Source organism: Meles meles, chromosome 4, assembly GCF_922984935.1.
Source record: "Meles meles chromosome 4, mMelMel3.1 paternal haplotype, whole genome shotgun sequence".
NCBI lineage: Eukaryota > Metazoa > Chordata > Mammalia > Carnivora > Mustelidae > Meles > Meles meles.
In genome coordinates, this window is record NC_060069.1 from 147,294,310 (window position 1) to 147,306,968 (window position 12,659).

The 12,659-nt window shown below is 46.0% G+C and overlaps 1 protein-coding gene across 3 annotated transcripts in view; it reads right to left on the minus strand.

Moving 5' to 3' along the window:
• Nucleotides 1-7,737, minus strand: part of ADAMTS5 (ADAM metallopeptidase with thrombospondin type 1 motif 5) — a 43,509-nt gene extending 35,772 nt beyond the window's left edge. For all 3 annotated transcript variants that reach the window (XM_046003629.1, XM_046003630.1, XM_046003631.1), the window contains exon 1: nucleotides 6,503-7,737. In XM_046003629.1, the coding sequence (XP_045859585.1) occupies nucleotides 6,503-7,606 (1,104 nt within the window). In that variant the 5' untranslated portion in view covers nucleotides 7,607-7,737. The remainder of the gene's footprint in view (nucleotides 1-6,502) is intronic.
• Nucleotides 7,738-12,659: the final 4,922 nt, after the last annotated feature.

Below are 12,659 nucleotides of genomic sequence, written 5' to 3' on the forward strand. Positions count from 1 at the left end.
CTGGAGAATTGGGTGGAACCCAATCAGGGGAAGCTGGAAAGACAGTCTGGGCCCAGAGATCCAACATGGGGCATTTTGTCTGTAAATGTGAAGGAAGAAGAAAGGAAGAGGGAGGCAGCAAGTTACGGACTGTGGGGAGGAGATGTTTGGAAGCCATTTTGGAGAATGGGAATGGAAGCTGATTAGACACAGTGAATACAAAGTAGATCACTTTTTTTTTTTAAACTAAATCACTTTCAATTCTAATGCTATTAGTGAGACTCATTACCTAAGATGTTTATATGCTTTGAGACAAAGTTCCTTCATCATTAACATAAGGAGTTTGGACCAGGTGATCTCGACATCTTTCTAGTTATTCCTGTGTTGGTATTAAATGAAAACACTCCAATTTATAGGTGGAGAAATAAAAGCTCAGGGCTTGCAAAGCTCCAAAGTTGCAAACTTGAGACCGGTGAAGTCAAAATTCAAATCTATAGCTAAACATCCCAATTCCTGAACCACCCTCACTAGGTTACTGGTAAATCATCACACATGTTTTTCTTGACATTACCGTTATCTTTTACATTTATAATCTGTGCCTGGTCAAATAAATTCTTTCCCTGTGACAAATACTATGGTGTGGTCTTCCTATCTATGGTATATTCATTAAGACTCAATTTAGAAGCCTACTAAATTTACAAAATGTGCTGAGAAAGATACTCCAAAGAAGAAGAAGATGGAGTGTTGGGTGCGAAACCTAGACATCTTTTCTTTGCACTTCTCTCTCTCTCTCCTGCCACATCTGATGTGTAAGTTACTGATTCCATCTACCAAATGTGTCAGGTAACTGCCTACTCCTTCTTGTTTCCTTCCATTATTCCTTCCTGCCTGCACTGTCATCTGAGGCTTCTAAGTGGTCCCTTTGTCTCCTGTAACATCCCTGCCTGTATGTTGCAGTCAGTTACCTTCTAGAGTCCAGATCTGATTAGGCTGCACCGTGCAGTCTGCCTTCCACAATGCAACCCAGGCTTCCTATCAGCCTCCACAGCACTGTTATGTCCCCTCTCATCCGCAGTTTCCTACATATCTTATCAACTCTTTGGTGCCAAACCTTAGTACAAACATTCCTTTTGCTGGAAAGGCTTAATGAACTTGCATTCACCTCATTTTAAAATTTCTTGATTTGGTCCTGCTTCTTAATTTCTAATGCTAATGCTTTAATTTTGGTTATCTCAAGTCTCCTCCTGCAGGTTACTGAAATAGCCTGCAAAAGGCTCCCCCTGGGTTGAGTTCAATTACTCATGTTGGAAGGCTTACACCGGAACATATTTCTGGTCACTGCTGTGTCCTTTCCATAGATTCCCACTGGATTTAATTTACAATTTAAATTCTTAAATGTGGTGCTCTGGACTGACTTGCATCTCCCTCCCCAAAACTCAACTTCCTGTATTAAAACCTTAATCCCCAATGTGACTGTATTTGGAGACAGAGCCCTTAAGAAGCTAATTAAGGTTAAATGAGATCATAAGGGTGGGGTCCCGATCCAATAGAATTAGTTAATGTCCTTAAATGAAGAGAACTTGAGATCTCTCTCTCCATCTCTCTCTCAGGACACATAATTTCTTCTATAATCTAGTTGTTACCATCTTCTCTACACTCTGTCACCCTTCTGTTCTTCTATTGTCTATCATATCACTTCTAATCCCCTACATTTCATATGTTGCCCCTGGACCATTGCACAAGATAGCTGGGCACGTCCCCAAAGCCTATCTTCTCCTTATGGCTAACTCTTAGGCCTTCTTCCAAATTGAACTCAGATGGATTAGGCAACCTTCTAATGTATTTGCAAGATATCTAATGACCACATGTATCATAAAAATCATCATGCTATATAACAATTACCCACCTCCTTGTCTGTTTCCTGGAATAGACTCTTAGGAAAGGGGTCACATTCAAATTTCTGAATCCCTCTCTGCTTATTAGGAACATACTGACTGAATAAATTAATTACAATATCTTGTTTAGAGAGCACTGGACAGGGCTAGCTTCTCTACCTGCCATTTGGCAGTTATTACTCTTAGAAGACTATCTCTTTTCATGAATGACTTTATCTGTCCAATTACGATGATAGTATGGGTGCAGATTATAGAAAGAATTAATTGTAAAATGGCTTATGATGATGGATAGTACCTAAGAAATGCTCAATAAATCTGGCTGAATCCAAATAAAATGTATCCATCCTTTGAGTTCTAATTCAATCATACATCTGTATCAAAGTCTGTATAAAGATCCACAGGCAGAATTGATTACTCCTCCCCTCTCTTTTCACAGACTTTGTCCTAACTCGGGTCACATTTACCCAAGTTAGTTCCTAACACTAGAGAGATTCATGCATGCACCCACTTCCTTTTCCCTGGTGATAAGCCAAAGTGGGTAGGGAGCAGGTATATCCCATCTTGCTGCCTTCAGCTGCATAAATGCATGCCTCACACGTAGAAGGCACTCCTAGATATGCACCAAAAGTGAGAAAGACAAAAATGACATACGTCCTGTGTCTTGTGGTATATTGTCTGTAATGGACATTAGATTCCTTAGCATATCTCTCTCTCTTTCTTTCTTTCTTTCTTTCTCTCTCTTTCTTTCTCCCTCCCTCCCTCCCTTTCTTTCTTTCTTTCCTTTTTTCTCCATTGAGATATAATTGACTTCTTATATTAGTTTTAGGTACAACATGATGATTTGATACATGTCTGTGTTGTGAAACGATTACCACAATAGGTCTATTTAAAATCCATCGCTATGCATAGTTACAATTTTTTTTTTTCTCATGATGACAACCTTTAAGATCTATTCTCTTAGGAACTTGCAATTCACATGTGTTTTTAAAATGTCAGCTAGAGCTGTTTAATCTGCTCCTGATCTTCTCATTTCTGAGTTATTTAGATTTTTGTTGATTGGAATTGATTTACAGGCTGGGAACCCTGGACTGGAGTTCACTGCAAACTTCAAACGGGATTTGAACTCAAGTATGCGATTGAATTAGTCAATCCCATCAGCAAGAAAGGGGATATCCATCTTCCTCTTCCTAGCTTCTGGTCTCCCCCTTCAGGGCTCCCTATTGTCACAACCTAACAAGGGACTGGCTGGTAAAGGAGAGCACTGCAAGGCAGAACAACATAAAGAGAGGTGTAGCAGAGAGACAATTGCCTATTAATTGGCACAGTCATAGTTAACGAAAGTAAATGGACCTTGTATATTGCAAAGTCTGTAGTTCATTTTCAGTCCAATGCTTTTGATCCATGTGAGGTTTGGGATGGGGGGACCTTAAACAATCTCTGATTTTGTCATTCACCAGGCAGGGTTTTTGTTTCTAGAGAAGAATACATGATCTCTGAAGTGGGTTTTAAAAAACCTATTTAAATATAAAAGAGGAAGCCAGGGACAAGGAAAGGATTCTGGAAAGCAAAACTAAATCCTGGGGAGATCAGATTTCTACTGTTTGATGGCAGAAGTGGTGTGAATTCCAGCATGAGGGCTATTCCAGAATGAAAACGGCTCCTATGCCAGAGAATTGCCTGGTGCAAAGTTTCTCTAATTAGAGTGCTGGGGTTCAGTGGAGTGTTTTAGTTTGATAAAAGAATTACTAGCACTATTCTGCTGACTCCTAGACACAACTTTCAAGGTGGCCTGGTCTAGTAAACAGGAGTGGAAAACATATCCTCACACATTTGCTTCAAGCCCGAAAAACAAGCAATTTAAGAGAAGACATCTGGACACAAAATTTGAACAGTGCTCAGAGCCCATCAAAACATGGATTTGATGGCTTGGCGTCTGGCTGCTAAGCAACACACGTCTTACACTCAAAACAGAGTTGTAAAAGTTGGATCCTGGTGCCAACTCAGGGCATTTCTCATTGAAAAAAAAATAGTCATGAACATTTTTTTTTTAGGTCATAAGATATCTGATTTCTATGCTAGATGAACTCAGATTATTTCTGCTCTAGTCCTCTCATTTTCCACATTCTGAAGTATTAGATGGAGCTTAATTTTTCCTTTTGAAGTACTCTTAATGAATGCCGCGAAAGGGTCTTGTAATATTTTTCTCAGTCCCCGAATTAACAGCATTCTTTTAAATTAAGTATGTATATTCACCATACACATGCTTTTTCAAATATTTGGTTCCCCTCAAGTTAGATGTATATACCAGAGGGCCAACCGCAAGCTAAATGAGATTTGCTTTACCAAAAGTATGCTTCTGCTTGGCAGGGAGGCCAGGGAGGGCCCATGTATAATATTTTCCATGTGCAGACTAGTTTGGAAAATGTATGTTATTATAATACTTATTAACATTAAGATAGACCGCTAATTTCTCTCTCCCTTGCTTCTATCTACTTGAAATGTTTCTGATATGTTTCAGAGCTTGGAACATAGGAATTGCTAACTTCCCAAATAAAACACAAATCCAGAAAAAGCAACAGACAGATCATTCAGAACCATGGACTAGTTTTCTTTCTTTCTTTCTTTCTTTCTTTCTTTCTTTCTTTCTTTCTTTCTTTCTTTCTTTTTCTGGGAAGCAGTTAGGAAAATGATGGGGCAGGAGGTAGGGAGGAATGGGGTTTTCTATTAATTTTTATTTGTCTTAGAAGTTGTGGAATGTACATTTGTATTAAAAAATGAAACTGAACTATTAAAATGACCTAGTCTTTGGAGTAGTGTGCCTACAAAAGTATTTTTTTCCTGTCTTTAGAGAACTTCCTTCCACAAACTCTCTGAAGCCTTCTTCTTGGCAGCTTCTTGTGATGCAGCAAAGCAAGAAATCCAGACGTGGAAAATTGCTTACCAAAAAAAAAAAAAGGCTTAGAAACCAAATAAGAAAGGGCTAGTTTTACAGGAGAACTCCACTTCATATGGAAGGCTACAAAACAAATGTTCTTCCGTGTCAAAGATTTATGTAGCGCAGAGAAATTAAAGGATGGTTTTTACATCACTTAATGAGAAGGCAGATTTTCCATCGTGCATAGCATTGTGGGCTGCCAGGTTCTTCCCAAGCTGTTGCCCTCTGGCACCCTTGTTTACATGTGGTTTACATTTGTGTCCACCCCATGGACCACAAGTGTTTCTCCATTCCAAATTTATCGACACTTTTCCTTCATACCAGCGGTGCCTCAGTAAAAACAGAGAATTAGGTAGTGGAGCTGTCTGATTCCGAAACTTCCTGCAAGCCATCATCAGTGCATTTCCTATCCTAGCTGGGATGCCCCATTTCATACCAAGCTTTTGCATATTTCAAAATTTCGAATCCTTCAGCTACCCTGGGTGGATCCCAAACACTTAAAGAATGAGCTTTAAAAGGCAGTTTCTATCAGGCATCCGAGAGGCATGACTTAAAGCTGCCAAGCAGAGGAGAGTCATGAAGTAGACTCAGAGCTCTGAGCATGCCAGGCTCCAAAACAGCCCAGACTCTGTGTCTGAAAGTCACACTTAACATGGTGATGGAATGATTGAGCAAATAGATACTGTGTGCTTCCCAGAACTTCTGGACCTATAAAGATCATTTTCTTTCCCTTTCTGTAACCATCTTCCTTAAAAGAGGGAAATCCTGGGCAAACATTCCTTCCTCATGTCTTGACTCTTTGCCCAGATCTTTCCACACTGGGGCTTCAGAAACATATTCATCCAAATCCCAAACATGCAAGTTGGATGTGACCCTTGCCTGGAAGCTCTGGAGGGACAGGCAGTGCTTGTGGGGCATTGGAGGACTCGGGAGAGGAGTTGCTAAGGAACCTGACAGCATTAGGTTTCTATATCTTCCCTGCTTCCCTGCCCTCCTGAATTCCTTCCTTCCCGGAAACTGAAATTCCACCAGGTGGGCACGTAAGAACTCCATTAAAGAGCCAGATTGGGGGAGGAAGAAAAAAAGAGAGTCTTTCCTCAACTTATGTCAAGAAGTGGTTCAATGAAGAAGGTATGGACCTTTACAAAGGAAGGGTGTGGATAAAAGTGACTATAATGGATGAACCAATGAAACCCTTCCCATTAGGTTGGACGAAGTTTATACTGAGGTTCCCTGGGAAGTCGAGGCTCTCCCCCACCAAAACAAGAAAGAAGGGATGGTGGGGAAAGAGAGAGAGACAGAGAGAGAGAGAGAGAGAAATATCTTGCATTCCAAAGACAAACTTGCTTTCTCCCTCTTTCCATTTAGCTGTGCACATTTTCCCAAGCATTCCAGTCCCTTCTTATCCTTCTTATCCTACTTATGCATCTAGGACACCATGTCTCCGACTAGACACATTCTGCCTGACTGATGGATCCTGAATGCACGTTTACTCATTTAAGGCAGGGACTGCTGCTGGGGAGCCCCTGACTGTAGGAGCAAAGCTGAAGACTGACTGGGTTTCCTGCGAGGAGCCGTTAAGCACATTTGCAGTGGCAGGAGGTTTGTGGGAGAAGTAAGGCCCTTGGCAAGGCTGAACCTCTACCTACCTCTTTCCACCAGCGCTTGGACCACCCGCACAGGGTGAGCTTACCTCTCTCGTAAACAGGATGGCTGCATCGTAGTGCTCCTCATGGTCATCCTCCAGCTGGTTGTGCTGGTGCTGCCACTTGCAAAAGTTCTTGAGCGTGGTGGCCGCGTTCTTGCTCACCTCCAGGCTCTTGTCCTTGTCACCCAGCACTACCACCTTCACCACGGCCAGGCGGATGTGGTTCTCGATGCTGGCATGGCTGTACAGCCTGTTGGCGATGGAGGCCAGGGTCAGCAGGTAATGCTGCAGGCCCCGGCCATACATGCGCGCCATGGACGCGTCAGCCACCAGGAGAAGCTCCACCTGGCGCGCCCGGGAGATGGAGCGGCGCCGCCGCCGCCACCACGTTTGGGGTTCCTGGGCCCCATCGGAAGAGGGAGCCGACTGGTCCAGGAACTGCGGGGCCAGCGCCCAGCGTCGGTCTGGGCTGCTGTGCGCCGGGGGGCGCTCGCGAGGCCCTGGCGGGGACCCGGGAGTCTCGCAGCTGGTGCGCGGCGGCAAAGCCTCAAAGCTGAAGCCCTCGCGGGTATAGACGTGCAGGATCCGCGAGGACCCAACCCCGTACACTCGCCCGGCCTCGGCGTCGGCCCGGGGCCCGCGCAACAGCGGCTTCAGGGTGTAGCGCGCGTGCTTAACGGCGAAGAAGCCGTCGAGACCACCACAGAGGTCAAAGACAGCCAGGGAGCGGGGGCTGCCGTCCACCGTACCGCGGTAGAAGCAGTGGTCCCGGTGGTGCCGGGTCGCACTCGGCCCGCTTCCTGCAGGCACAAAGCCAGCGGCGCCCACGGAACCATCCCGCTCCAGGTCCAGGAGGAACCTCCGGCCGCCCGCGTAGACGAGGTAGCCCACCTTGCCGCCGCCGGAGTAGATCTGGTCGATGTTCTGCACCAGCCCGCTGCTCCTGCGCTGCGGCGCCAGGGGGTGCGGGTGGCCCGGAGGCTCGGCCCGCTCCTGCGCCTCCTCCCCCTGCCGCCGGCGGGGCTGGGCGGCCGCTGCAGCAGCCCAAGGCTGCCCGGCTTTATCCTGGGCAGGTGCCGCGGCGGGGCCGACGGCGACCAGGGGCAGGCGGAGCGCGCACAGCAGCAGGGACGCCCACCCGAGCAGCATAGTGCGCTGCCCGCAGGGAGGGGCTGCGCGACGGGGACTTTATGGGTATTTGTTATTCGCTATGGAAGTTACCGGGGCGGGAGATGGGGGCACACACACACTTGCTTGCAAGGTTGAGTCAAGTGTCGGAAGGAGGGGGACCGGCGTCAGCGCCAGCCTGTCCCAGCTTCAGTGCCAGCGTGCGAACTTTTCTTTGTTGGTTTGGAAAATGTTTGGATTCGTGCTCCGGAAAAAGGGGGAAAAATGAAGAAGAGAAAAGCCAGGTTGTGGAGGTTCCGCAAATACGAGGAAAGGGGAAAAAAAAACCAAACAAAAAACCCCCAAACTAACCCAAATTCAACCCCAAATGCAGCCACTATCGCCGCACGAAGAAAAGTAAGGATGGTGCCGCGCACCAGGCGGGCAACTGGTGCGCGCTGCCTCCCGCCCCCCTTGCTCCTCTGTACCCGCCGGCGGCGGGGGTTCCAAGCTCCAGAGCCCACTTCCTTTATTTTGTGGGTTTCCTTGACTCTACTAGAACCAGGAGGAAAGGAAGAAAGAGAGGAAAAAAGCCATAAAAATTAAAACAAAAAATGCAAGGGGCGGCCTGCGGGGAGCCCGTGAAGCGGCGCGTCCGTGTCCCTTCGGATGCAGCGTCTTCCCGCCGGCCGTCATCCCCAGTCGGCCGCTGCGAGCGCGGAGAGCAGCGCGAGCGCTGTGAAGATGCGAGGAGGTGGAACAATGAATTTATAGCGGCATGCCATCCTGCAATGGCAATTTCAACAATTCGTCACTGCAAGCTGCCTCTTAAAGGGAGAGCTTCCCCCACCCCTCCCACCCTTCCCGGTCCGCGCCTAATCAGATGGGGGAGGGCGGGAGAGAGAAGGGGGGTGATCGAGGAAAGGGAGACCGAGATGGACCCAGCGAGGTGGAAGGAGGGACGAGGGAGGGAGCAAGGGCGAGAGGGAAAAAGTATTGGGGTAAGAAAAACAGATTTCCTTGGCCTCATTTAAAGCCGCAGTGGCTCCGGGTTTGTCTGATATTTCACAACCAATCGGGGTTGGCTAACCCCGGCTTACCTCATCTCCTGAAAGGGGTGTTTTGCTGTGTTTTTAAAGTTACTGAGACATTTCAAGTCTCTCCCTGCCTCCCTCTCTCCTGCTTTTCTTTTTTTTTTCCCCCTCGGTAGGAAGTTCCTGCCGCAAGTTTTTCCTCTTCGCACGCCCGTGCGCTCCGGTCTCAAAGACCTTGCAAGTCCGTCCAGCAGCCTAGGGCTTTGGTCTTCCCGTGCGCCCCCTCGCCCCGCGCTCTTCTCTCCTCCTCCCAGCCGCCCGGGTACTGGGTTTCCTCCCTCCTCATTCCCCGGCCTCTCCGCGCCGGGAAGCTGGTCGGGTTCGGGCTCCGGGTGACTAACTTCTCCCAGCCACCAGCAGAGGGGCAGGGCAGCCGGGGAGCTTCAGGCGGTTCCTGGCGCTTCGCTGCGCCCGGAGTGCTGCTGTGCCCCGGGCAGGGCCGCCCGCCGCCGCCTGGGAACTCTGCTCCTTTGTGTGCGAGCCCAGGGCTCTCCCTTTCTCCGCGCGCCTTTCATCGATGCCCGCAATCTGTTCCTTAATTCCGGGGGATTGGAACTTCCTCCGCTTTGCTTTGAGAAGGCAGGGCGAGAAAGTGTTAACCGTGGCAGAAAATTGGGCTTTTTTCCCCCCTTTCTAAGATTAAAAAAAAAAAAAAAATCGGCCCACACTTTCTCTTCTTTCTCCTGCTTAAATAAAAACTAGATACCCTGATTTGTATTTATCTGCCCGAAAACAAGCACTCATCACTCCAGGGCTTGACTTACTGTCATTCTCAGAAATTCCTGTGGGGGGGGGGGGGGAAGTGGGCACAAGGGAGTGTAGGTAAGTGCGTATTAGGTGAGTGGCATTTTCACAGGAACTAGGTTTCCCCTTCCTTCCCTCCAATTATTAACTCTAACAGAGAAGGAAAATCCCAGGACTTTCTAGCCACTTATCTGGTAGTGGTTAGAAGATCTACTGAAAGGACAGGAGCCCCTCCCACTCCCCTTCATTCTTCAGGGCTCATTAGTGAATACATCAGTAAAATTGAATCTGGAAGGATTAGCACAGTTCTTTCCTGCCTTTAATTTACCGAGATGCGAGATGCGGAGGAGAGCAAGGGTGCTTCTGTGGACCCTAAGCTGCAGGTACTTTCCCCAGATCCTTGCTAAGACATCTGGTCACTTTTTTCAGGGAGCGCATCAGAGGATCCTGGGGTGATTCGAGGTTCTAAGAGCATCAGTGAGCTCTAGGTGGGAATCTCAGAATTGTCCAACAATCAAGCCCTTTGACCAGTGCCTAGAGAACGCTCTGGAGTCAGTCACCCCGGAGGCAGAGAGAAGCATATCCCGAGAATTCGTTCACTTGAATAAACGAAAGGATTGTTGAGACCTGGGACCCCCCAACAACCCCTAGTAGATTCTGAACTACCTCCAGACTTGGCAGGGAATTGCTGTTGCTTAAGGCCATCATCCCCTTCTCATTCCACAATCCCTCAGTCTCCAAGAGGTCCGTTGACCAAAGCCAGTTCTACTAGTTGAATGTTGTGAGGAACCAGAGATGTTCGGAATCAGGATTTAAAGAAAGAGAACCTCAATTCCAGTAGTCTTCTCTGTCCTTGCAATAACCTTAAAGCCTTGTGTTCCTTATGTCTATGGAGAGCAAACTTCATTATTATTATTATTATTAGTTCTACCAAGTTCACTGAAAAGTAGTTCAATATTTGGCACTAAACACCTTCTCTAAAGTAACTGTGATTTAGTAATTTTAACCATGTCATCATTGTTAATCTCAAAGGATCATTCTGAGGGGTAAGCATTTTGGATGACAGTGGCTTAAACTTATTAATTATGATTATTTGTATTCATAGACAGTAGGTGTCTTCTTTAGCACTTACAGGAATTCCAGGTGAATTTTCTTCTTAGTGAAAATTTTTCTCCTTTTTCATAAACACTGTATTTCTCAGTGAATCATGCCTCTGAATTTTATGCTTATAAATTTAATTATATACTGTCATTTGTACTCAGATTATTTGAATATTTAGAAATATGTTGGAGAACAAGGCAGAAGCAGATAAAGTTCCAAACTTGAGTATCAGGTACTAAGTATTAGAACCACATACTCACGAAGAAAGGCACTCATACAGCATATAAATATAATGACTAAATTCTTACGTATCCAGAAAATTTCTAGTTGGGTGTAATTTTTATTTTTCTGTGAAAGTAACTTGGATACTTTAGGAAGTTCATTTGGTAATACTTTTCAAATATTACCCTAGTGGATTAGGATGAAGTGCTATGTTCCAGAACAATGAATGTCTTGTCAGTGCAAGGAAGTAATTTGCACTGGATGAGAGTTGTCCAAGTTTTTATTTTCTTTTTACAGTAGAAAGTTAAAATATATTAGCAATCATGTTTAGGTGATTGCCACTTCAGTCTTTCATTATTCCAAAAAGCAGTTTTATTTGAGCATTTTTCCTGAGAACTTTCTCCTGCGTTTATGGAAGATGTGATCACACCTGATATATAATCTTACATTTCCCAAAAGGAAGTGAGACTTTCTATGCCAGACGGTTACAGTAGGAAGTGATCTCGGAGATCATGTAAGGCAACTTCCTCCATCTACCAATGCGAAACTAAGAATAGAGACCAAAGTGACTGCCTGTGGATAAAAAGTCCAGTAGTGGCCAGCTCTCCTGAATCCTAAAGTCTTTACTCCCTCCATTGGTGTTCAAATTACGACACCTCTTAAAATCTATCCAGTTTAACAAATATTTGTTGAGGGCTGGCTGCCAACTGCTGTGTGAGGTTCTCTGGAGGCACATAGACATGAATAAGCCATGATTAACATTCAGAGCAGATCACAGATCAGAGATGGAACCAATCATACCAGAAGATACTCAGGAGTACAAGCTGGAAAATGGAAATGGGCGGGGTGGGGTGGGGTGGGGGGAGAAGACCTCCTCCTTGTGCTCCCAGCTATGTATTTCCAGGACAACTTTAGTTCATAGGATTTGTGTACCTTCCTAAGCAGTATTTCCTCAAATTTCCATTTGCTAAAGTGTCATTTCCTCCCCCTCCCCATCTCTGATTTTCCTGGGAAGGGTGAGGAAGTAAGACAATAAAATAGTCCCCTCTAACCAAACACCTGCTCCTTACCTCCCATGGAGGAGAATCACAGCCTCTCAGCTCAGTGCAATAATTTTCCTTTCCTGCTTCAAGATCCCTACCCCAGGCCTTGCTGAATTCTGAGCTTCCTTAGTATCCTCTCTTTCTGCGGCCTGATGGCTGGTGCAGGGAGCAGAACCTTTCCCTGGCCCTTCCCGAATGCCTGTGGGCCAGCCCTTTCCTCAGGCACCACACAGCTTTGCCAGTTCTAGTTCTCAGCAGACTTGCTTCAAAACTAGAGGTTATTTCAGTCACCTTGTGCAGTGCAGTTACGCACGGCTGGTCCTTTGGTGATGGGCTTATTTCTCTTAGCAGAATGTTCTCTACGTTCAGCCATGTTATCGCTTATAAAATAGTCAAACTCATAGAAGTGGAGAGGAGAGGGGTGGCGGCTGCCAGGGCCCAGGGAGAGCTGGGAACAGGAGTTACTATTCAAAGAGTACAGAGTTTCAGTTCTGCCACGTGGATAAGTTCCAGAGATCTGCTCTACACCACCATACTGTATCGTATACTTAAAAATGTTATTGAGGGTACATTTTGTGTTAAATGTTCTTCCCACAAAGCAAGACAAAACCAAAGAGTACACTTTGGGAATATGCAAAGGAGTGTATTTACTATGCTAGCTTTGATAGGAATCCTACATTTTAGAGGAAGAAACTCTATCTGATCAGTCCTTCTCTTTTTTCCCAATCCTTTACCTCCTTCTCCAAATCTCCTTATATCCCACAATGGTCTTACATGCATCTGGACACGCCAATCCACACACATAATCTCGCACACATTGGACACACAACACACATCAGCATATGCATGCACGCACACACCGTGACCCCTAACTCAGTTTCCCCTCTAGGC